Raw genomic sequence first — 22,920 nt, 5'->3', positions numbered from 1 at the left:
AATTGGGCACGATTTTCCCCCAAAGTGAAAACAGCGCCCTCTGTCCTCAACATGTTAACAAACATAATCGATAATATTTCGACCGTAACCTATTCAATAAGAGAGAAAAAGCAAATGGAGAGCTACCCTCTCGCGCGTAGGAACTATTCAGAGGACACCTGACTACTTTTGGAAAATCTCGCCCATTTTTCAAAATAAAAGCCTGAAACTATGTCTAAAGCCTGGTCACAGCCTGAGGTAGCCATTGGAAAAGGAATCTGCTTGATACCCCTTTAAATGGAAGAAAGACAGGCCAGGAAACACAGATTTTATTTTGATCACTTCCGGGTTAGATTTTCTCAGGTTTTCGCCTGCAGAATCAGTTTTGTTATACTCACAGACAATATTTTGACAGTTTTGGAAACTTTGGAGTGTTTTCTATCCTAATCTGTAAATGATATGCATATTCTACGATCTGGACCTGAGAAATAGTCCATTTACCTTGGGAACGTTATTTAAAAAAAAATAATAATAATAAATCTGAACCCTAGCGTCAAGAGGTTAATTGTTAACTATTAATATTAAACAAATCAGGTAAATATGTAATTTTTCTCTCACAATATAGCCACTATATTGTGATCACTGCATCAAATGGGTACGGCTACAGCTTTAGAAAAAAGTTCTACAGTATTAGTCAAATGTGATCGATACATGTGGATGATCTTGTTTGCAAACACCCTGGTAGGTTGATTAATAACCTGAACCAGATTACAGACACTGGTTACAGTGAGAAGCTTCCTCTTGAGTGGACAGGTTGATTTTTAGGGCCGTACGCACTACCCTCTAAACAGTCGTGGCAAAAAGTTTTGAGAATGACATAAATATTAATTTTCAGTCTGCTGCCTCAGTTTGTATGGTGTCAATTTGTATATACTCCAGAATGTTATGAAGAGTGATCAGATGAATTGCAATTAATTGCAAAGTCCCTCTTTGCCATGCACATGAGCTGAATCCCCCCAAAAACATTTCTACTGCAATTCAGCCATGCAACAAAAGGACCAGCTGACATCAGGTCAATGATTCTCTCGTTAACACCCAGTGTGAGTGTTGATGAGGACAAGGCTGGAGATCACTGTCATGCTGATTGAGTTCGAATAATAGACTGGAAGCTTCAAAAGGAGGGTGGTGCTTGGAATCATTGTTCTTCTAGTGCTAGATAGTGCTGCCAGTAAGATTGCACCTAAAGCAAACATTTATCGGATCATCAAGAACTTCAAGGAGAGCGGTTCAATTGTTGTGAAGAAGGCTTCAGGGCGCCCGAGAAAGTCCAGCAAGTGCCAGGACCGTCTCCTAAAGTTGATTCAGCTGCGGGATCGGGGCACCACCAGTACAGAGCTTGCTCAGGAATGGCAGCAGGCAGGTGTGAGTGCATCTGCACACACAGTGAGGCGAAGACTTTTGGAGGATGGCCTGGTGTCAAGAAGAGTAGCAAAGAAGCTACTTCTCTCCAGGAAAAACATCAGGGACAGACTGATATTCTGCAAAAGGTACAGGGATTGGACTGCTGAGGACTGGGGTGAAGTCATTTTCTCTGATGAATCCCCTTTTCGATTGTTTGGGGCATCTGGAAAAAAGCTTGTCCTCAGAAGACAAGGTGAGCGCTACCATCAGTCCTGTGCCATGCCAACAGTAAAGCATCCTGAGACCATTCATGTGTGGGGTTGCTTCTCAACCAAGGGAGTGGGCTCACTCACAATTTTGCCTAAGAACACAGCCATGAATAAAGAATGATACCAACACATCCTCCGAGAGCAACTTCTCCCAACCATCCAGGAACAGTTTGGTGACGAACAATGCCCTTTTCAGCATGATGGAGCACCTTGCCATAAGGCAAAAGTGATAACTAAGTGGCTCGGGGAACAAAACATTGATATTTTGGGTCAATGGCCAGCAAACTCCCCAGACCTTAATCCCATTGAGAACTTGTGGTCAATCCTCAAGAGGCGGGTGGACAAACATTATGCAAGAATGGGCTGCCATCAGTCAGGATGTGGCCCAGAAGTTAATTGACAGCATGCCAGGGCAGATTGCAGAGGTCTTGAAAAAGAAGGGTCAACACTGCAAATATTGACTCTTTGCATCAATTTCATGTAATTGTCAATAAAAGCCTTTGGCACTTATGAAATGCTTGTAATTATACTTCAGTATTCCATAGTAACATCTGACAAAAATATCTAAGGACACTGAAGCAGCAAACTTTGTGAAAATTACTATTTGTGTCATTCTCAAAACATTTGGCCACGACTGTAGAGCCTTGTCATCGTAGGCCGAGCAGTTGCCATACCAGGCGGTTATGCAACCAGTCAGGATGCTCTCGATGGTGCAGCTAAATAACTTTTGAGGACCCATGCCAGGGCCCATTTTCAGTCTCCTGAGAATAGGCAATGTCGTGCCCTCTTCACGATTGTCTTGGTGTGTTTGGAACATGATAGTTCGTTGGTGATGTTGACACCAAGGAACTTGAAGCTCTCTACCTGTTCCACTACAGCACTGGTGATGAGAAGGGGGGCGTGGTCAGTCCTCCTTTTCTGGTAGTCCACAATCATCTCCTTTGTCTTGATCACGTTGAGAAAGGGGTTGTTATCCTGGCACCACACTGCCAGGTCTCTGACTTCCTCCCTATAGGCTGTCTTGTTGTCTGTGATCAGGTCCACTACTTTGGTCTGCAAAGTTAATGATAGTGTTGGAGTTGTGCATTGGCCATGCAGTCATGGGTGAACAGGGAGTACAGGAGGGGGCTGAGCACGCACCCATGAGGGGCCCCAGTGTTAAGGATCAGCGTGGCAGATGTGTTATCTACCCTTACCACCTGGGGGTGGCCCGTCAGGAAGTCCAGGATCTTGTTGCAGAGGGAGGTGTTTAGTCCCAGGTTCCTTAGCTTATTGATGAGCTTTGAGGTACTATGGTGTTGAAGGCTGAGCTGTAGTCAATGAACAGCATTCTCATGTAGGTGTTCCTTTTGTCCAGGTGGGAAAGGGCAGTGTGGAGTGCAATAGAGATTGCATTATCTGTGGATCTGATGAGGCGGGTCTAGGGAGTGGGTCTAGGGTTTCTGGGATAATGGTGTTGATGTGAGCCATGACCAGCCTTTCAAAGCCCTTCATGGCTACAGACGTGAGTGCTATGGGTCGGTAGTCATTTAGGCATGTTAACCGGTTGCTCTCATGTATGCTTCAGTGTTGCTTGCCTCGAAGCGAGCATAGAAGTCATTTAGCTCATCTTGTAGGCTCGTGTGACTGGGCAGCTCGTGTCTGCTTCCCTTTGTATTTGTAGTCCGTAATACTTTGTTAGCCCTGCCACATCCGTCGAGCGTCGGAGCCGGTGTAATACGATTCAATCTTAGTCCTGAATTGACGCTTTGTCTGTTTTGATGGTTTGTCGTAGGGCATAGTGGGATTTCTTATAAGCATCCGGGTTAGAGTCCCGCTCCTTGAAAGCGGTAGCTCTACCCTTTAGCTCAATGCGGATGTTGCCAGTAATCCATGGCTTCCGGTTGGGGTACGTACGGTACTGTGGGGACGACTTCATCGATGCACTTATTGATGAAGCCAGTGACGGATGTGGTGTACTCGTCAATGGAAAAATCACTGAAGTTGGAGACTTATCTCCCTCACTAACTTTAAGTGTCAGCTGTCAGAACAGCTTACTGATCACTGCAGCTGTACACAGCCCATTTGTGATTAGCCCATCCAACTACCTACCTCATCCCCATATTTGTTTTTTTGCTCTTTTGCACACCAGTATTTCTACTTGCACATCCAGATCTGCACATATATCACTCCAGTGTAAATTGCTAAATTGTAATTACTTCACCACTATTAACCTATTTATTGCCTTACCTCCTTACTTCATTTGCACACACTGTATACAGATGTTTATATTGTGTTATTGACTGTATATTTGTTTATCCCATGTGTAACTCTTGTGGTGTTTTTGTCGCACTGCTTTGCTTCATCTTGGCCAGGTCGCTGTTGTAAATGAGAACTTGTTCTCAACTGGCCTACCTGGTTAAATAAAAGTGAAATCATTTTTAAATTAAAAAATGCCATCGGAAGAAGAAGAAAACATATTCTAGTCTGTGCTAGTAAAGCAGTCCTGTAGTCTAGCATCTGCGTCATCTGACCACTTCCGTTTTGAGCGAGTCATTTGTACTTCCTGCTTTAGATTTAGCTTGTAAGCAGGAATCAGGAGGGTAGTTATGGTCAGATTTGCCAAATGGAGGGTGACGGAGAGCTTTGTACGCGTCTGTGTGTGGAGTAAAGTTGGTTGCACATGTATCATGCTGGTAGAATTCATTTTATTTAACTAGGCAAGTCGGTTAAGAACAAATTATTTTTTACAGTGACGGTCTACCCGTCATCAAATTAGGTGAAACCGATTTAAGTTTCCCTGCGTTAAAGTCCCCAGCCACCAGGAGGTGGCGCCACCTCTGGATGAGCATTTTCTTATTTGCTTATGGACTTATACAACTCGTTGATTGCGGTCTTAGTGCCAGCATCGGTTTGTGGTGGTAAATAGACAGCTACGATAAATATAGATGAACTCCCTTGGTAGATAGTGTGCTCTACAGCTTATCATGAGATACTCTACCGCAGGCTAGGAAAATCTTGAGACTTCCTTAATACTTGATTTTGTGCACCAGCTGTTATTTACAAATAGACACAGACCGCCACCCCTTGTCTTACCGGAGGTAGCTGTTCTGTCTTGCCGATGCACGGAAAACCCAGCCAGCTGTATCTTATCCATGTCGTCGTTCAGCCAGGACTCAGTGAAACAAATATTACAGTTTTTAATGTCCCGTTGGTAGGATAGTCTTGATCGGAGCTCCTCCATTGTATTATCCAATGATTGCACGTTGGCTAATAGGACTGATGGTAGAGGAAGATTACCCACTCGCGTCGGATCCTTACAAGGCACCCCGACCTACGTCCCTGATATCTCTTCTTCATGCGAATGACGGGCCCTTGTCGGGTGTCTGAGGTAAATCCTTCACGTCCGACTTGTGAAAGAAAAAATCTTTGTCCATTACGCGGTGAGTAATCGCTGTCCTGATATCCAGAAGCTATTTTTGGTCATACGAGACGGTGGCAGAAACATTATGTACAAATAACGCGAAAAAACGAACTATAGCACAATTGGTTAGGAGTCTCAGAAATGGCTAATATACACTACCGGTCAATTTTTAGAACACCTACTCATACAAAGGTATTTTTTTATATTTTTTTATATTTTCTACATTGTAGAATAATAGTGAAGACATCAAAACTATTAAATAACACATATGGAATCATGTAGTAACCAAAAAAGTGTTTGTCATCTGATGCAGCACTCCATCACTCTCCTTGTTAAAATAGCCCTTACACAGCCTGGAGGTGTGTTGGGTCATTGTCCTGTTGAAAAACAAATGATAGTTCCACTAAGCCCAAACCAGATGGGATGGCATATCGTTGCAGAATGCTGTGGTAGCCAATGCTAGTTAAGTATGCCTTGAATTCGAAATGAATCACAGACGGTGTCACCAGCAAAGCACCCCCACACCAGAACACCTAATCCTCCATGCTTTACGGTGGGAAATACACATGCGGAGATCATCCGTTTACCCACACCACGTCTCACAAAGACACGGCGGTCGAATTCAAAAATCTCCAACTTGGACACCAGACCAAAAGACAAATTTCCACCGGTCTAATGTCCATTGCTTGTTTTTCTTGGCCCAAGCAAGTCTCTTATTATTATTGGTGTCTTTTTAGTAGTGGTTTCTTTGCAGCAATTTGACCATGAAGGCCTGATTCACAGTCTTGAATAGTTGATGTTTAGATGTCTGTTACTTGAACTCTGTGAAGCATTTATTTGGGCTGCAATTTCCGACGCTGGTAACTCTAATGAACTTATCCTCTGCAGCAGAGGTAACTATGGGTCTTCCATTCCTCTGCTGGTCCTCATGAGAGCCAGTTTCCTGATAGTGCTTAATGGTTTTTGCGACTGCACTTGAAGAAACTTTCAAAGTCCTTGAAATTCTCTGGATTGTCTGACCTTTATGTCTTAAAGTAATGATGGACTGTTGTTTCTCTTTGCTTATTTGAGCTGTTTTTGCCATAATATGGACTTGGTCTTTTACCAAATAGGGCTATCTTCTGTATACCACCCCTACTTTGTCACAACACAACTGATTGGCTCAAATGCATTAACAAGGAAAGAAATTCCACAAATTAACTTTTCACAAGGCACACTTAATTGAAATGCATTCCAGTTGACTACCTCATGAAGCTGGTTGAGAGAGTGCCAAGAGTGTGCAAAGCTGTCATCAAAGCAAAGGGTGGCTACTTTGAAGAATCTCAAATATAAATAATATATTTTGATTTGTTTAATACTTTTTTGGGGTTACATGTTTTGTAGTTTTGATGTCTTCGCTGTTAATCTACGGTGTAGAAAATAGTAAAAAAGAAAAAGAAAAACACTTGAATGAGTAGGTGTGTTCTACTTTTGACTGGTGCTGTATATCTCACAATAATAGTTGACATGTCACTGGGAGCACAACATTGAATCCACATCGAAAGTATCTACACAGTTTATAGGAAATGGTGAGTTTTGACCCAAAATGTATTTGGTTTTCCCCACCTTCCTCTTATAGCCATTTAGGTAGCAAGATTCCTCTTTCATACAGAATAGTGTGCAAAGTAATGCAAGTTTGTTTTCACTGCCTCTTTTTGTTAAGGAAATGAGACAAGACGAATGGGAGTGATAATTGTAGTTCTGAAAGCACGTCATGCTCTTTTGAAGAGCCTGCCGATGCTTTCAAGCGAAATTATATCACTGCGATCTAAAAGCACAGTTTGGGAGATTGTCTCGGACAGATTAGAATTGGATCCCCGGGATACAGGTATGTAATCAATGCAAAGCGTTAGCTCTCCGGAGAAGTTTGCAATCAAATCATGTTATTGTGTGTGTCTATTGTTCAAAGCAAGTTAAACAACAGTCACATCAGTGGATAATTGGATATTCATCCATCGTAAAGCTCAATATACACTGCTCAAAAAAATAAAGGGAACACTTAAACAACACAATGTAACTCTAAGTCAATCACACTTCTGTGAAATCAAACTGTCCACTTAGGAAGCAACACTGATTGACAATAAAGTTAACATGCTGTTGTGCAAATGGAATAGACAAAAGGTGGAAATTATAGGCAATTAGTAAGACACCCCCAAAAAAGGAATGGTTCTGCAGATGGTGACCACAGACCACTTCTCAGTTCCTATGCTTCCTGGCTGATGTTTTGGTCACTTTTGAATGCTGGCGGTGCTTTCACTCACAATGTCTGCCAACTATATGAACGAGGTAAAATCTATTTCAATTCATGCTGTCAGAATGCACTGCTGTATTCAAGCAATTCAGAAGTAACTTGTTGACATGTTCCTTTGCAGATTCAAAGCCAGAATCTCAATGCAGAATGTATCCATAACCATGAATAAGCATATTTATTTGACAAGAATGCACCTAGTCACCTATCAATCACGTCAAACACATTAACTCCCAACAATTGCATTTTTTTTTTTTTCATTCAAAATAGTAAATAATGCCTACATATGCCTTTTTATACATAACACCTGACTTGAAGTAAATATTCAATTATTTATTTATCAATGCCACAATCCTGAGACATTGAAAAGCAACCATAATTACACTGTGAGAGCGCACAGATTTTTCTGCTTTTCCATTATACAAATTGGACCAGCACAAATGACACAATGTAAACCGCAAATTGTGATTTTTGGTGAGTGAGTTACAAACGAGTGATTCCTCACAAAACCCAGCCATAAAAGGACTGATTTTCACAAAATATAATCCATAGAAGAAGTGTCCTTTTGGATAAGGATTGTTGACGTATACTGAACAAAAAGCACTAATATATGGATTTCACATGACTGGGAATAAAGATATGTATATGTTGGTCATAGATACCATAAAAATAAAAAGTAGTTTTGGCAATCAGAAAACCAGTCAGCATTTGGTATGACCACCATTTGCCTCATGCAGCGCGGCACTTCTCCTTCGTATAGAGTTGATCAGGCTGTTGATTGTAGATTGTGGAATGTTGACCCACTCCTCTTCAAAGGCTGTGCGAAGTTGCTGGATATTGGTTGGAACTGGAACATGCTCTTGTACATGTCGATCCAGAGCATCCCAAACATGCTCAATGACTGACATGTCTGGTGAGTATGCAGGCCATGGAAGAACTGGGACATTTTCAGCTACCAGGATTCATGTACAGATCCTTGGGACATGGGGACTTGCAGCATTATGCTGAAACATGAGGTGATGGCGGCGGATGAATGGCACGACAATGGGCCTCAGTATCTCATCACGGTATCTCTGTGCATTCAAATTGCTATCAATAAAATGGAATTGTGTTTGTTGTCCGTAGCTTATGCCTGCCCTTACCATAACCCCACCGCCACCATGGGGCACTCTGTTCACAACGTTGACATCAGCAAACCGCTTGCCCACACAGCGCCATACACGTGGTCTGCAGTTGTAAGTCTTTCTCTAAAATGACGTTGGAGGTGGCTCATGGTAGAGAAATGAACATTCAATTATCTTGCAACAGCTTTTGTGGACATTCCTGCAGTCAGCATGCCAATTTCACTCTCCCTCAACTTGAGACATCTGTGGCATTGTGTTGTGATACAATTGCACATTTTAGAGTGGCCATGTATTGTCCCCAGCACAAGGTGCACCAGTGTAATAATCATGCTGTTTAATCAGCTTATTGATATGCCACACTTGTCAGGTGGATAGATTGTCTTGATAAAAGAGATATGCTCACTTGCTTTTGTGCACAAAATTTGAGAGAAATAACCTTTTTTTCCCAGCTCAATGAACATGGGACCAACACTTGTTGCATTTTTATATTTTTGTTCAGTGTATATTTGACATTTGTGTATATTTGACACACATCAAAAAACATTTTTTTTTTTAGGCAATCTAAAAAAATGTCCGAGAGAGATTTACATGGTTCTCAAAAAGTTATGCTAGGGTAACCCTATATGAAATACCTTATTTGAAAAGGTTATAAAATCCCAAATGTGAAAGTGTATGGTGAAAAAATTATTGGAACCATTTCCGTGTTTGACCGCTAAGTTTTATGGGTATTACTGTATGACTCGCACTGTTGTTCTCTATACTACTGATTTATTATCAGCTCTATCTACGGCTTGAATAATAACAGGTGATTGATTGTTGCCTTCTTCTTTTCCCTACTACAGGATCCAGTGGAGTCCAATGGAAGGATACGGGGCTACAGCATCAAGATCCAAGATGGAACCTGGGAGACTGTGGCGGTCAATGACTCTGACCTGGATTCTAGGTCGCAAGAGAGGAAAATTATCCCCCTTTACCAGATTCCCTGGTCTGACAAGAGAAGAGGCCTCATTGAATTGAAGGCCTGGAATTCTGTTGGCGAGTCTCCCCAAGCGTCTTTGGTCATCCCAGAATTGACACACGGTATGTTGACCTTGTCAGCTATACACTAGGGTGTTACACTCATACCTCCTTCTCAATCTTACCAATGATAATGAACAATGTTGGGTAATAATATACTGAACAAAAATATAAATGCAACATTTTCAAAGATTACAGTTCCAGTTCATAAGGAAATCAGTCAATGTAAATAAATGTATTAAGCCCTAATCTATGTATTTCACATGACTGGGAATACAGATATGCATCTGTTGGTATGGGCAAAAAAAAACGGTCAGTATCTGGTGTGCACCATTTTCCTCATGCAGCGCAATACATCTCCTTCGCATAGATTTGATCAGGCTGTTGATTGTGGACTGTGGAATGTTGTCTTATTGCTGTGCGATGTTGCTGGATATTGGCGCGAACTGGAACGCGCCAATCCAGAGCATCCCACACATGCTCAATGGGTGACATGTCTGTTGAGTATGCAGAACGTGGAAGAATTGGGACATTTTTAGCTTCCAGGAATTGTGTACACATCCTTGCGACATTCGGTCCGTGAATTATTTATTTTTATTTCAGCTTTATTTAACCAGATAAACCAGGTAGAACAAGTTCTCATTTGCAACTGCGACCTGGCTAAAATGGAGCAAAGCAGTGCGACACAAACACAGAGTTACACATGGGATAAACAAGCATACAGTCAATAACACAATAGAAAAGTCTACATACAGTGTGTGCAAATGTAGTAAGATTAGGGAGATAAGGAAATATATAGGCCATAGTGGTGAAATAATTACAATTTAGCAATTAAACACTGGAGTGATGGATGTGCAGAAGATGAATGTGCAAGTAGAGATACTGGGGTGCAAAGGAGCAAAAAAATAAATAACCGTATGGGCATGAGGGAGTTGGGTGGGCTATTTACAAATGTGGATGAGGTAGTATTTACAGATTGGTTATTTATAGTTGGGCTATGTACAGGTGCAATGATCGGTAAGCTGCTATGACAGCTGATGCTTAAAGTTAGTGAGGGAGATCTAAGTCTCCAGCTTCAGTGATTTTTGCAATTCGTTCAAGTCAGAGAACTGGAAGGAAAGGCGGCCAAATGAGGAGTTGGCTTTGGGGGAACCAGTGAAACATACCTGCTGGAGCGCGTGCTATGGGTGGGTGCTGCTATGGTAACCAGTGAGCTGAGATAAGGCGGGGCTTTACCTAGCAAAGACTTATAGATGACCTGGAGCCAGTTGGTTTGGCAACGAATATGAAACGAGGGCCAGCCAAGGTCGCAGTGGTGGGTAGTATATGGGGCTTTGGTGACAAAACGGATGGCACTGTGATAGACTACATCCAATTTGCTGAGTAGAGTGTTGGAGGCTATTTTGTAAATGCCATCACCGAAGTCAAGGATCGGTAGGATAGTCAGTTTTACGAGGGTATGTTTGGCAGCATGAGTGAGGGATGCTTTGTTGCGAAACAGGAAGCCGATTCTAGATTTAATGCTGAAACATGAGGTGATGGCGGCGGATGAATGGCACGACAATGGGCCTCAGGATCTCGTCACGTTATCTCTGTAAGCTTTTCGTGTATATGGAACATTTCTGGGCTCTTTTATTTCAGCTCATGAAACATGGGATCAACACTTTACATGTTGCGCTTATGTTTGTTCAGTGTGTATCGTCGCTCTCTGATGGAAACCGAATATCTCCAAAGGCAATTTTTCAGTAAGAGAGAGAAAGTTATTTCAACATTGATAGACACAGCATCACAAAAGTTCATAACGACTGCATTCTGGGTTAGATATTCACACCTGACTAAACAATTGCTGTTTTACAACAAAAAAATTATTGGGAGTTACGAGTTTGGTGCACATTATATGTGGAGAACACGTCGGCATTTTTGCTTTAATTCTCCAAGATTGTTTTATCGTGTGAATAATTTATAGACTGTTCTGATGAACTGTACTTTACAATGGTTGCAATTGCGATTTGATATAATAACTCACTTCCTTACCTACCGTCAAGGCACACACACAGGGTTGTAGCCAAAGGCAACCACCCCCAAAATTCCCAATCCAACCAACAATATTTAACTTTATACAGTGCATTCGGAAAGTATTCAGACCCCTCGACTATTTACACATTGTTACATTACAGCCTTCTTCTAAAATTGATTATATTGTTTTTTCCCCTCATCAAACTACACAATTCCTCATGACTAAGCAAATGTATAAAATTTTAAAAACGATCACATTTACATACCGTAATTTCCGGACTATAAGCCGCTACTTTTTTCCCACGCTATGAACCTTGCGCTTTATACAATGACACGGCTAATTTATGGATTTTTCCCGCTTTCACAAATTCATGCCGCCAAAAAACTGAGCACCGTCACATAATGTGAAGTAAATCGAGCGCGCTCAAACTTTCCATCATTCTGATTACGGTAGTCATTTTGTCACCCTCATCATGGCAAAGACACGGAGAAATGCATATGATGCAGCTTTCAATTTGAAGGCGATCGATCTGGCTGTTTGAAAAGTAAATAGAGCTGCTGCACGGGAGCTTGGCCTTAATGAGTCGATGATAAGACGTTGGAAACAGCAGCGTGAGAAACTGACTAAGTGCAAAAAGACAACAAAAGCTTTCAGAGGAAAGAAAAGCAGATGGCCCGAACTAGAAAATGAGGCTTGGATGACAAGTGGGGAGAAATCCTTCACTAAAACGGGCCGCATGCGGAGAGCGATTTATGGTCAAGTCTGCCAGTGGGTCCTGACAGTGTGGAGCTGCTGCGTATTGAAGAGGGCAGCATAAGCTCAGCGGGGAATTTGCCTCCGGATGAAAGTGAGGAGAGCACAATGAAAACGATCCAACATCGGCTGAAGCAATTCTGAGGCTATTCAACTCCGACACCAAAGGAGATGACTTCAGTGGTTTCAGTGCACAGGAGGAAGATAGTGACCAAGGACTTTCTTGGTAGGCTACTGTTTACTGCTATTTAAAAAAAAAAAAAAAAAATGTTACAAGCCTGTTTCGTTAAAGCCTATTTATTTTTGTTACAAGACGTGTTTCGTTAAAGCCTATTTATTTTTGTTACAAGCCGTGTTTCGTTTAAAGGCTGTGTAAAGTTCATTTGTTTCAATGTACCGGTAGGCACCTGCGGCTTATAGACACGTGCGGCTTATTTATGTACAAAATACCTTCTTTTTTTTAAATTCAGTGGGTGCGTCTTAAATTCAGGTGCGCTTAATAGTCCAGCAATTACGGTAAGTATTCAGACCCTTTACTCAGTACTTTGCTGAAGCACTTTTGGCTGTGATTACTGTCTGAGGTCCTGAGCACTTTGGAGCAGTTTTTCATCAAGGATCTCTCTGTACTTTGCTCCGTTCATCATTCCCTAGATCCTGACTAGTCTCCCAGTTCCTGCTGCTGAAAAACATTACCACAGCATGATACTGCCACCACCATGCTTCACCATAGGGATCGTGCCAGGTTTCCTCCAGACATGATGCTTGGCATTCAGGCCAAAGAGTTCAATCTTGGTTTCATGAGACCAGAGAATCTGGTTTCTCATGGTCTGAGAGTCTTTAGGAGCCTTTTGACAAACTCCATGCGGGCTGTCATGCACCTTTTATAGAGGAGTGGCTTCCGTCTGGCCACTCTACCATAACGGATTGATTGGTGGAGTGCTGCAGAGATGGTTGTTCTTCTGGAAGGTTCTCCCATCTCCACAGAGGAACTCTGGAGCTCTGTCAGAGTGACCTTCGGGTTCTTGGTCACCTCCCTGACCAAGGCCCTTCTCCCACGATTGCTCAGTTTGGCCGGCTGGCCAGCTCTAAGAAGAGTCTTGGTGGTTCCAAACTTGGTGACTGCAGATTCTTTTGGTACCCTTCCCCAGATTTGTGCCTCGACACAATCCTGTCTTGGAGCTCTACGGGAAATTCCTTGAACCTCGTGGCTTGGTTTTTGCTGAATTTACCACAGGTGGACTCCAAGTTGTAGAAACATCAAGGATAAATGGAAACAGTATGCACCTGAACTCAATTTCGAGTCTCATAGAAAAGGGTCTGAGTACTTATGTAAATATTTATATATAATATTTTTTTAATACATTTTGCAAAAATGTCTAAAAAACCTGTTCATGCTTTGTCATTTTAGGGTATTGTGTGTAGATTAGCTGAGGATTTTTGTTGTTGTATTTAATACATTTTAGAATAAGGCTGTAACATAACAAATGTGGAAAAAGTCAAGGGGTCTGAGTACTTTCCGAAGGCACTGTAAACTCCATAAATAAAGTTGTGTAGTCATCTGTTATGAGTGTATAGAAGGTAAACGCTTGATCTGAATTAAAACCAGCCTGTCTGCTTACTTTACATATCAATCGCTACATACATTCAGTATGAATCTGCCATCTAGAATTCGTTTTTTGTAACTTCAATATGAGGGGTATTATACAAAACAAAATAATCTGCATTTGGATCGTCTTTAACCAGAGTATCACATTTATAAAGTCATATATGGGCCAGCTCTGGCTCAACCCATCGGTTTCTGGGACCAATCAGAGTGGTCAGCTTTCTAGAAATTGTAGGGGAGGGAGGCAAATCCAGAGAAGAAACAAGATTAATCAAATCTATCGACTGATCTTTGTGTGTACAAAAGCAGAATGAAACCACTATCTTTGAAAACTGGACCATCCATTTCTTTGTGACGTAAAAGCTAGAGGATCAATAACTCTGATCAATGGTTGAAGTGTCTCTATCAGGCTACACATTGTGATAAACCCCATTATGTTATACAGCCCATTCATCTTCAGCTGACTTGCAGATGTCCTCCAGCACAGGTACTCCAATGATGACTGACATCAAACAGTCCATAGCCTGTACAGTTTCAATTACATTCTAATTCAAAGTTGACTATCTATAAATGTGCTCAATTTCATAAGCAGGTAAATTAGACTCTTGAGTCATTGGAAAAATTTCACAATTTCAATAGTATTGATAAAAAATGTATTTCACTATCAAGTACATCAGTGGAGGCTTTGTAGAGGAGGAAGGGGAGGACCATCCTCAGTGAATTTTATGAAAATAATGAAACATTAAAAAAGTTAACCTTTTTTCATAAAACTATACTAAATATATTCACGTTACCAAATAATTGATTAAAACGCACTGTTTTGCGATGGTCTACAGTAGGCTCAAAAGCACTCCGTAAGGTTACACCATGGTGTAGCTGGAGGACAACTAGTTTCTGTCCTCCTCTGGGTACATTGACTTCAATACAAAACCTACGAGGCTCGTTGTTCTCACTCCCTTCCATAGACATACACAGTAATTATGCCAACTTCCGGAGGACGTCCTCCTTGCAGCATGAATTGACATGTTGTCCACTTGATCAAAGGATCAGAGAATTAATATAGTACTGAAAGCATAAGCTACAGCTAGCTAGCACTGCAGTGCATAAAATGTGGTGAGTAGTTGACTATATATAAACTCACCAAAAAAAGAAACGTCTTACTGTCAACTGCGTTTATTTTCAGCAAACTTAATGTGTAAATATTTGTATGAACATAACAAGATTCAACAAGTGAGACATACAGTATATCACAAAAGTGAGTACACCCCTCACATTTTTGTAAATATTTGAGTATATCTTTTCATGTGACAACACTGAAGAAATGACACTTTGCTACAATGTAAAGTAGTGAGTGTACAGCTTGTATAACAGTGTAAATTTGATGTCCCCTCAAAATAACTCAACACACAGCCATTAATGTCTAAACCGCTGGCAACAAAAGTGAGTACACCCCTAAGTGAAAATGTCCAAATTGGGCCCAATTAGCCATTTTCCCTCCCCGGTGTCATGTGACTCGTTAGTGTTACAAGGTCTCAGGTGTGAATGGGGAGCAGGTGTGTTAAATTTGGTGTCATCGCTCTCACACTCCCTTATACTGACTGGTCACTGGAAGTTCAACATGGCACCTTATGGCAAAGAACTCTCTGAGGATCTGAAAATGTTTTTTGTTGCTCTACATAAAGATGGCCTGGGCTATAAGAAGATTGCCAAGACCCTGAAACTGAGCTGCAGCACGGGGGCCAAGACCATACAGCGGTTTAACTGGACAGGTTCCACTCAGAACAGGCCTCGCCATGGTCGACCAAAGAAGTTGAGTGCACGTGCTCAGCGTCATATCCAGAGGTTGTCTTCGGGAAATAGACGTATGAGTGCTGCCAGCATTGCTGCAGAGGTTGAAGGGGTGGGGGGTCGGCCTGTCAGTGCTCAGACCATACGCCGTACACTGCATCAAATTGGTCTGCATGGCTGTCGTCCCAGAAGGAAGCGTCTTCTAAAGATGATGCACAAGAAAGCCCGCAAATAGTTTGCTGAAGACAAGCAGACTAAGGACATGGATTACTGGAACCGTGTCCTGTGGTCTGATGAGACCAAGATAAACTTATTTGGTTCAGATGGTGTCAAGCGTGTGTGGCGGCAACCAGGTGAGGAGTACAAAGACAAGTGTGTCTTGCCTACAGTCAAGCATGGTGGTGGGAGTGTCATGGTCTGGGGCTGCATGAGTGCTGCCGGCACTGGGGAGCTACAGTTCATTGAGGGAACCATGAATGCCAACATGTACTTGACATACTGAAGCAGAGCATGATCCCCTCCCTTCGGAGACTGGGCCGCAGGGCAGTATTCCAACATGATAAAGACCCCAAACACACCTCCAAGACGACCACTGCCTTGCTAATAAAGCTGAGGGTAAAGGTGATGGACTGGCCAAGCATGTCTCCAGACCTAAACCCTATTGAGCATCTGTGGGGCATCCTCAAACGGAAGGTGGAGGAGTGCAAGGTCTCTAACATCCACCAGCTCCGTGATGTCATCATGGAGGAGTGGAAGAGGACTCCAGTGGCAACCTGTGAAGCTCTGGTGAACTCCATGCCCAAGAGGGTTAAGGCAGTGCTGGAAAATGATGGTGGCCACACAAAATATTGACACTTTGGGCCCAATTTGGACATTTTCACTTAGGGGTGTACTCACTTTTGTTGCCAGCGGTTTAGACATTAATGGCTGTGTATTGAGTTATTTTGAGGGGACAGCAAATTTACACTGTTATACAAGCTGTACACTCACTACTTTACATTGTAGCAGAGTGTCATTTCTTCAGTGTTGTCACATGAAAAGATATACTCAAATATTTACAAAAATGTGAGGGGTATACTCACTTTTGTGATATACTGTAAACTGAACAAGTGAGACATAAACTGAACAAGTTCCACAGACATGTGACTAACAGAAAATGTATAATTTTTCCCTGAACAAAGGGGGGGGTCAAAAGTAAGTCAGTATCTGGTGTGGCCACCAGCTGCATTAAGTACAGTCCTCATGGACTGCACCAGAGTTGCCAGTTCTTGCTGTGAGATGTTACCCCACTCTTCCACCAAGGCACCTGCAAGTTCCCGGACATTTCTGGGTGGAATGGCCCTAGCCCTCACCCTCCGATCCAACAGGTCCCAGACATGATCCGGGCTCTTCGCTGGCCTTGACAGAACACTGACCTTCCTGTCTTGCAGGAAATCACGCACAGAACGAGCAGTATGGGTGGTGGTATTGTCATGCTGGAGGGTCATGTCAGGATGAACCTGCAGGAAGGGTACCACATGAGGGAGGGGGATGTCTTCCCTGGGACGCACAGTGTTGAGGTTGCCTGCAATGACAACAAGCTCAGTCCGATGATGCTGTGACACACCGCCCCAGACCATGACGGACCCTCCACCTCCAAATCGATCCCGCTCCAGAGTACAGGCCTCGGTATAACGCTCATTCCTTCGACGATAAACGCGAATCCAACCATCACCCCTGGTGAGACAAAACCACAACTCGTCAGTCAAGAGCACTTTTTTCCAATCCTGTCTGGTCCAGCGACAGTGGGTTTGTGCCTATAGGCGACATTGTTGCCGGTGATGTCTGGTTAGGACCTGCCTTACAGCAGGCCTACAAGCCCTTAGTCCAGCCTCTCTCAGCCTATTGCGGACAGTCTGAGCACTGATGGAGGGATTGTGTGTTTCTGGTGTCACTCGGGCAGTTGTTGTTGCCATCCTGTACCTGTCCCACAGGTGTGATGTTCGGCTGTACCGATCCTGTGCTGGTGTTGTTACACACAGTCTGCCACTGTGAGGACGATCAGCTGTCCGTCCTGTCTCTCTGAAGCTCTGTCTTAGGCGTCTCACAGTACGGACATTGCAATTTATTGCCCTGGCCACATCTGCAGTCCTCATGCCTCCTTGCAGCATGCCTAAGGCACTTTCACGCAGATGAGCTGGGACTTTGGGCATCTTTATTTTGTTTCTTGTTTCTTTCTTTTTGTGTTTTTCAGAGTCAGCAGAAAGCCCTCTTTAGTATCCTTAGTTTTCATAACAGTGTTCTTAATTGCCCACCGTCTGTAAGCTGTTAGTGTCTTTACGACCGTTCCACAGGTGTTTATTAATTGTTTATGGTTCATTGAACAAACATGGGAAACAGTGCTTAAACCCTTTACAATGAAGATCTATGAAGTTATTGGGATTTTTACAAATTCTTTGAAAGACAGGGTCCTGTAAAAGGGATGTTTCTATTTTGCGGAGTTTATATATAAATATATCGTTATAACAGTCATCCATTAATTACCATTATTACCTCATCAGTCTAATTCTGAACGCCGTTGACTTCAAATCTGCATGAACCCTATTCTCCATGATGAATCAGCCATGCACAAATTGGCTTAATTATTTATTTACTAACTAAATACTCACACAGAATTACATAAACACACAGAATAGATTATACATTGGTCACTAACATGATTCAATGAAAATCCCCTAGCCAGAATGAGTCTGACGCCATCAGATTGTTTTCATGTCAATGCCTGGAGGTCAGTAAGAAGTGATGTCGACCTCAAACCATATCCAAAGGGGGCCTGTAGTAGTTTTACTACACGTCAATGTGTCTTACACTATTGTAGTGGTGATAGGTATGAAGGAGTTGTAGCCATGTTATCCATGGAGGAGCTAACCTCACGACGGAAGTACTCTATAAGCACTGAACCAGCACTGAGTCATACGCGGTGTGATCATGACTTTTGATAACTTTCCTCCTGAATGGAGGGTTCTATTTATTAGTAGCGTGTGTGTTAACCATCAGAAGAGTGTTCTGGAGATTCCCTTCCACGTGTTGCAATCTGAGAGACTACTAACTCCTCTGTCGCTATTATCAATATCAATTTGACTTGTGAGGTCTCTAACCTTCGTACTGGTTTTGGCTGGGCTGACTGTGCCGGCATTGGTACTGGTACTCAAGGGGGCCAGTTATCTTACCGATTTTATTCTGAAATGTCCTCCTACCAGAACACATGATTTAAAGCATTTTACTAGTTGCATTGTAGTTGAAATGACATATGGCAAGGAATGGCAAGGAAGTGTTCTAACTCTGTTCTCATGGGGAAGTTTACAACTAGATTTGTTTTCTGCTCTGGTGGGCTCGTACAGTGTTGCACGTAGTCTCCCCCCCCCCCCCCGTTAAGGATCATTATGGGTCTGGGCTAGTCCCCCCCCCCCCCCCCCCCCCCCCCCTGTTTGTATAACCCCCCCCCCCCCCCCCACACACCCCACCAGGGGTTGGTGTTGGTATCCAAGGCACAAACAAAAAGATTAGATTGGCTGTAATCTTTCAACCAAATCTCCTGGTGTGTTTGTGCTTCAAAATGCTCAGTGGCTGTCGAGGCCTGTCAGTCACCACAGCGTCCCCGTGTGGCAACCGTTTCAGTACCTGCGAACTGAGGCGGGTTTTCTGTGATATCGCCTAGTGTTTCACCAGTGGGAGTCATTGGTTCAGTTGCGTGACTGAGTGTCATTGTAAGGGGTGATAGTCCCCCACAAAGCAGAAACGTGTATTATTAGAAGCAGAGTACACTCTGCACGTTGATGTATTCCCGAGTCGGCTGCAGTGTTTGCGGAAATGTCCTAAGAGCAAGGGAAGTTAATCTCAACTATAGTATTGCACAATGCTCGCTCACCATTTTTAAATGTTTTTCAACAACTATTTAAAGCTTCTTAAAAGTAATTAGGTCATTTCAAAGTCATCTGAAAACTAAGCATCTCAATAAATAATACAAGGATAATGCCAAATTCCAGTCTGAACGATGTATGCTTTCAATTCATTTCCCTCAGCCATTAGGTGCAGATTTTTTTTGTCACACACCTTTCTAACGAGTCCTTGTGAGCATCAGAAAGGAAAACCGAAAGCATGCATGTCTTCCTGAGAGTTGTAGCGTTCAGGAGTGCACAGTGCTTCCTTTGTAAATTGGGAGGTGTCGCAAAAAAAGTTCACCCGAGGGGGGGTGAACTGGAGGGCTCTGAGGTACCGGAAAGCATAAGGAAAACCACCTTTATAATATAGCATTGCATGCATTAACACCCATTTTGCATGCTGGCATAGAGCACGAGAGTAAAGGTGCTTGCAGAATTTGCACACGCTGAAGATTTTTTTTTGATCAAATCAAACTTTGTCACATGCGCCGAATACAACAGTAGTAGTAGACGTTACTGTGACATGCTTACTTCCAAGCCCTTAACCAACAATGCAGTTAAAGAAAGAGTTGAGAAAATATTTACCAAATAATCTAAAGTAAAAAATTTGATAAAGTAGCGTAATAAAATAACAATAACGATGCTATATACAGGGGGTACCGGTACGGAGTCAATGTGCGGGATCTAGGTTTTCCATTTAGATTTAAAGAAAATGTACAACTAAAGGGTGACTTTTTACTTCTCCCATTGACTTGCCAAACCCTGGTCTGGTCTGCCGTGTCTGCTTCACAAGCATTCCCAGAAATCTTGCAATGTTGTGCTTCTGGGTTTAGAAATTGTGATATTATGTTTATCTTGTGCCATCTAGCTAGCTTGGTTTAGCTCTGTTCATATATTTATACGAATGTGTGTCAGGAGAGACTACAGTATATTGATGTAAATGGTTCACGTATCTCACGTGTCCTGCATATTTGTGTTCGTAAAGCGTTGTAGTTTGGCATTGAGATGCTCATATCATGGTGTCACGTTGTATTTGTGTGTGCTGTGTATTTCAGAGCCCCCTTCGGTGGAATCGCTCAGCTGGTTTACCCAGCAGGGGAGGCTGTGGGTGAAATGGCAGCCCCCCAATGTGACGGCCACGGGGGAGCCCTACAGGTCCGAGGTGACGGAGTACATACTGGAGTGGGTGTCTGTCAGCGATGGCGCTATGGACTGGCAGAGAGAACGTAGGCATACTAGGACGGCAGCCATTAAAGGTAAGAAGGAGACACTGAGTTTTTACTGAGTATTGTCTTGTAGTTTGGCTATAAACTCTTTGGTTGTCTTTCTGCTGGTTTTGATGTCTTATGTTGACTGAGGATGGGTTCGATTAAAATACAATGTAAGTGACACCCATCAACTGATTTGATTCTGGAAAAACTTGTGTGGAACTCATCCCTAATGTTGACTGTATTGGTAAACGGGTCACAGGGATCAAATAAATCCAAACCTTATTGTACTGTCTTATGTCTAATTTTCCCAATCAAGGTAACCTTCAGAAGTTCAATCGCTACAATATATCTGTGTATCCCATGTACTCTGGGTGGACTGGGAAGCCATTGACCATAGCAGCCTTTCTGGAACAAGGAGGTAAGAAATAGTACTAGTCACTGAACTACTGTAAAGTATACACAGTATTTTCTGTGTAATATACCTATAGTGGCGGTTTCCCGGACACAGCTTAAGACTATTCCTGGACCTAATTCATTTTATTTTTTTACATTTTTTTACCTTTATTTAACTAGACAAATCAGTTAAGAACAAATTCTTATTTTCAATGATGGCCTAGAAACAGTGGGTTAAGTATACCTATAGTTGCCTTGTTCATGGGCAGAACAACAGATTTTTACCTTGTCAGCTCGGGGATTCGATCTCGCAACCTTTCGGTTACTAGTCCAACGCTTTAACGTCCACGGCTTTACCTAGCAGAGACTTGTAGATGACCTGGAGCCAGTAGGTTTGGCGACGAGAAGGAAGCGAGGGCCAGCCAACGAGAGCGTACAGGTCGCAGTGGTGGGTAGTATATGGGGCTTTGATGACAAAACGAACGGCCCTGTGATAGACTGCATCCAATTTGTTGAGTAGAGTGTTGGAGGCCATTTTGTAAATGACATCGCCGAATAATGTTAATAACATATTTATTGCACCACCTGTTCTGGTTGATGCAGTTCCTCTGGAGGGTCCCTCTGTGAAAGTGAGGCGGACAGGGAAAAACGACGCTGAGCTGGAGTGGATGGAGATTCCACTGGACAAACAGCGAGGGTTCATCACCAACTACACCATCTTCTTCATCACAGGGGGCAAGGAACACTGTAAGGAACCACCCCTTGTAGACGTTACTACACAATCATACCTCTTTATGAATGTGTTTCTTTGGCTATAGTTGGACCCTTACTGCTATTTGAAAATACCAGTAAGTCTTTGCAAGTACTGGTATTTGTAAGTGCAGTACTTGTCAGTACTGATATTTTTAAGTACAGTATATGTTTTTTTTTTGTCCAACCTAAACATTTACAGCTGCAATAAAAAATAAAAAAATGGTACAAATTTCTTTTGTTTTTTTTCAGCAATAGTTGTCTCTAACGACACCTATTCTTACACTGTGAAGCGCATGGCCAGCAACAGCAAGTATGTTGTGCGGGTCATGGCATCTACAGTACAAGGCTCTACAAACAGCTCGGACCTGTCATTCAATACTCTGATGTATGGTGAGTGAAGCATTGTTTACTGGACACTTCTTGATACAAGGTATAGAGTGTGTGTATGGTGCATTCTGAAATGATTCAGACCCCTTGACTTTTTTCACATTTTGTGACATTAGACTTATTCTTAAATGTATGTTTTTCCCTCATCAATCTACACACAATACCCCATAATGACAAAGCAAAAACTGAAATTTGTGCAAGTTTATTACAAATAAAAACCTATTACATTTACATAAGTATTCAGACCATTTACTCAGTAGTTTATTGAAGAGGCGGCAGGTAGCCTAGGTAGCCTATCTGTCGTTCTGTCCCTGAACAAGGCAGTTAACTCACTGTTCCTAGGCCATCATTGTAAATAAGAATTTGTTCTTAACTGACTTGCCTAGTTATAAGAAAAAGCACCTTTTTGCAGTGATTACAACCTCAAGTCTTCTTGGGTATGATGCTACAAGCATGGCATGCCTGTATTTGGTGAGTTTCTCACATTATTCTCTGCAGATCCTCTTAATTTCTGTCGGGTTGGATGGGGAGCGTCGATGCACAGCTAATTTCAGGTCTCTCCAGAGATGTTAGATCGGGATCAAGTCCGGGCGCTGGCTGGGACACTCAAGGACA

At 42.5% G+C, this 22,920-nt stretch overlaps 1 protein-coding gene across 2 annotated transcripts in view; it reads left to right on the top strand.

Annotated features, from left to right (window-relative positions):
• Positions 1-22,920, top strand: part of LOC129863653 (interleukin-6 receptor subunit beta-like) — a 61,659-nt gene that overhangs the window by 21,245 nt on the left and 17,494 nt on the right. For both annotated transcript variants that reach the window (XM_055935779.1, XM_055935780.1), the window contains 5 exons: positions 9,306-9,543; positions 20,617-20,817; positions 21,089-21,190; positions 21,769-21,912; positions 22,168-22,308. In XM_055935779.1, the coding sequence (XP_055791754.1) occupies positions 9,306-9,543; positions 20,617-20,817; positions 21,089-21,190; positions 21,769-21,912; positions 22,168-22,308 (826 nt within the window). The remainder of the gene's footprint in view (positions 1-9,305; positions 9,544-20,616; positions 20,818-21,088; positions 21,191-21,768; positions 21,913-22,167; positions 22,309-22,920) is intronic.

Source organism: Salvelinus fontinalis, chromosome 10 (assembly GCF_029448725.1).
Source record: "Salvelinus fontinalis isolate EN_2023a chromosome 10, ASM2944872v1, whole genome shotgun sequence".
Lineage (NCBI taxonomy): Eukaryota > Metazoa > Chordata > Actinopteri > Salmoniformes > Salmonidae > Salvelinus > Salvelinus fontinalis.
The sequence above is the reverse complement of the archived record's forward strand: the minus strand, read 5'-3'. Positions and strand labels throughout refer to the sequence as shown.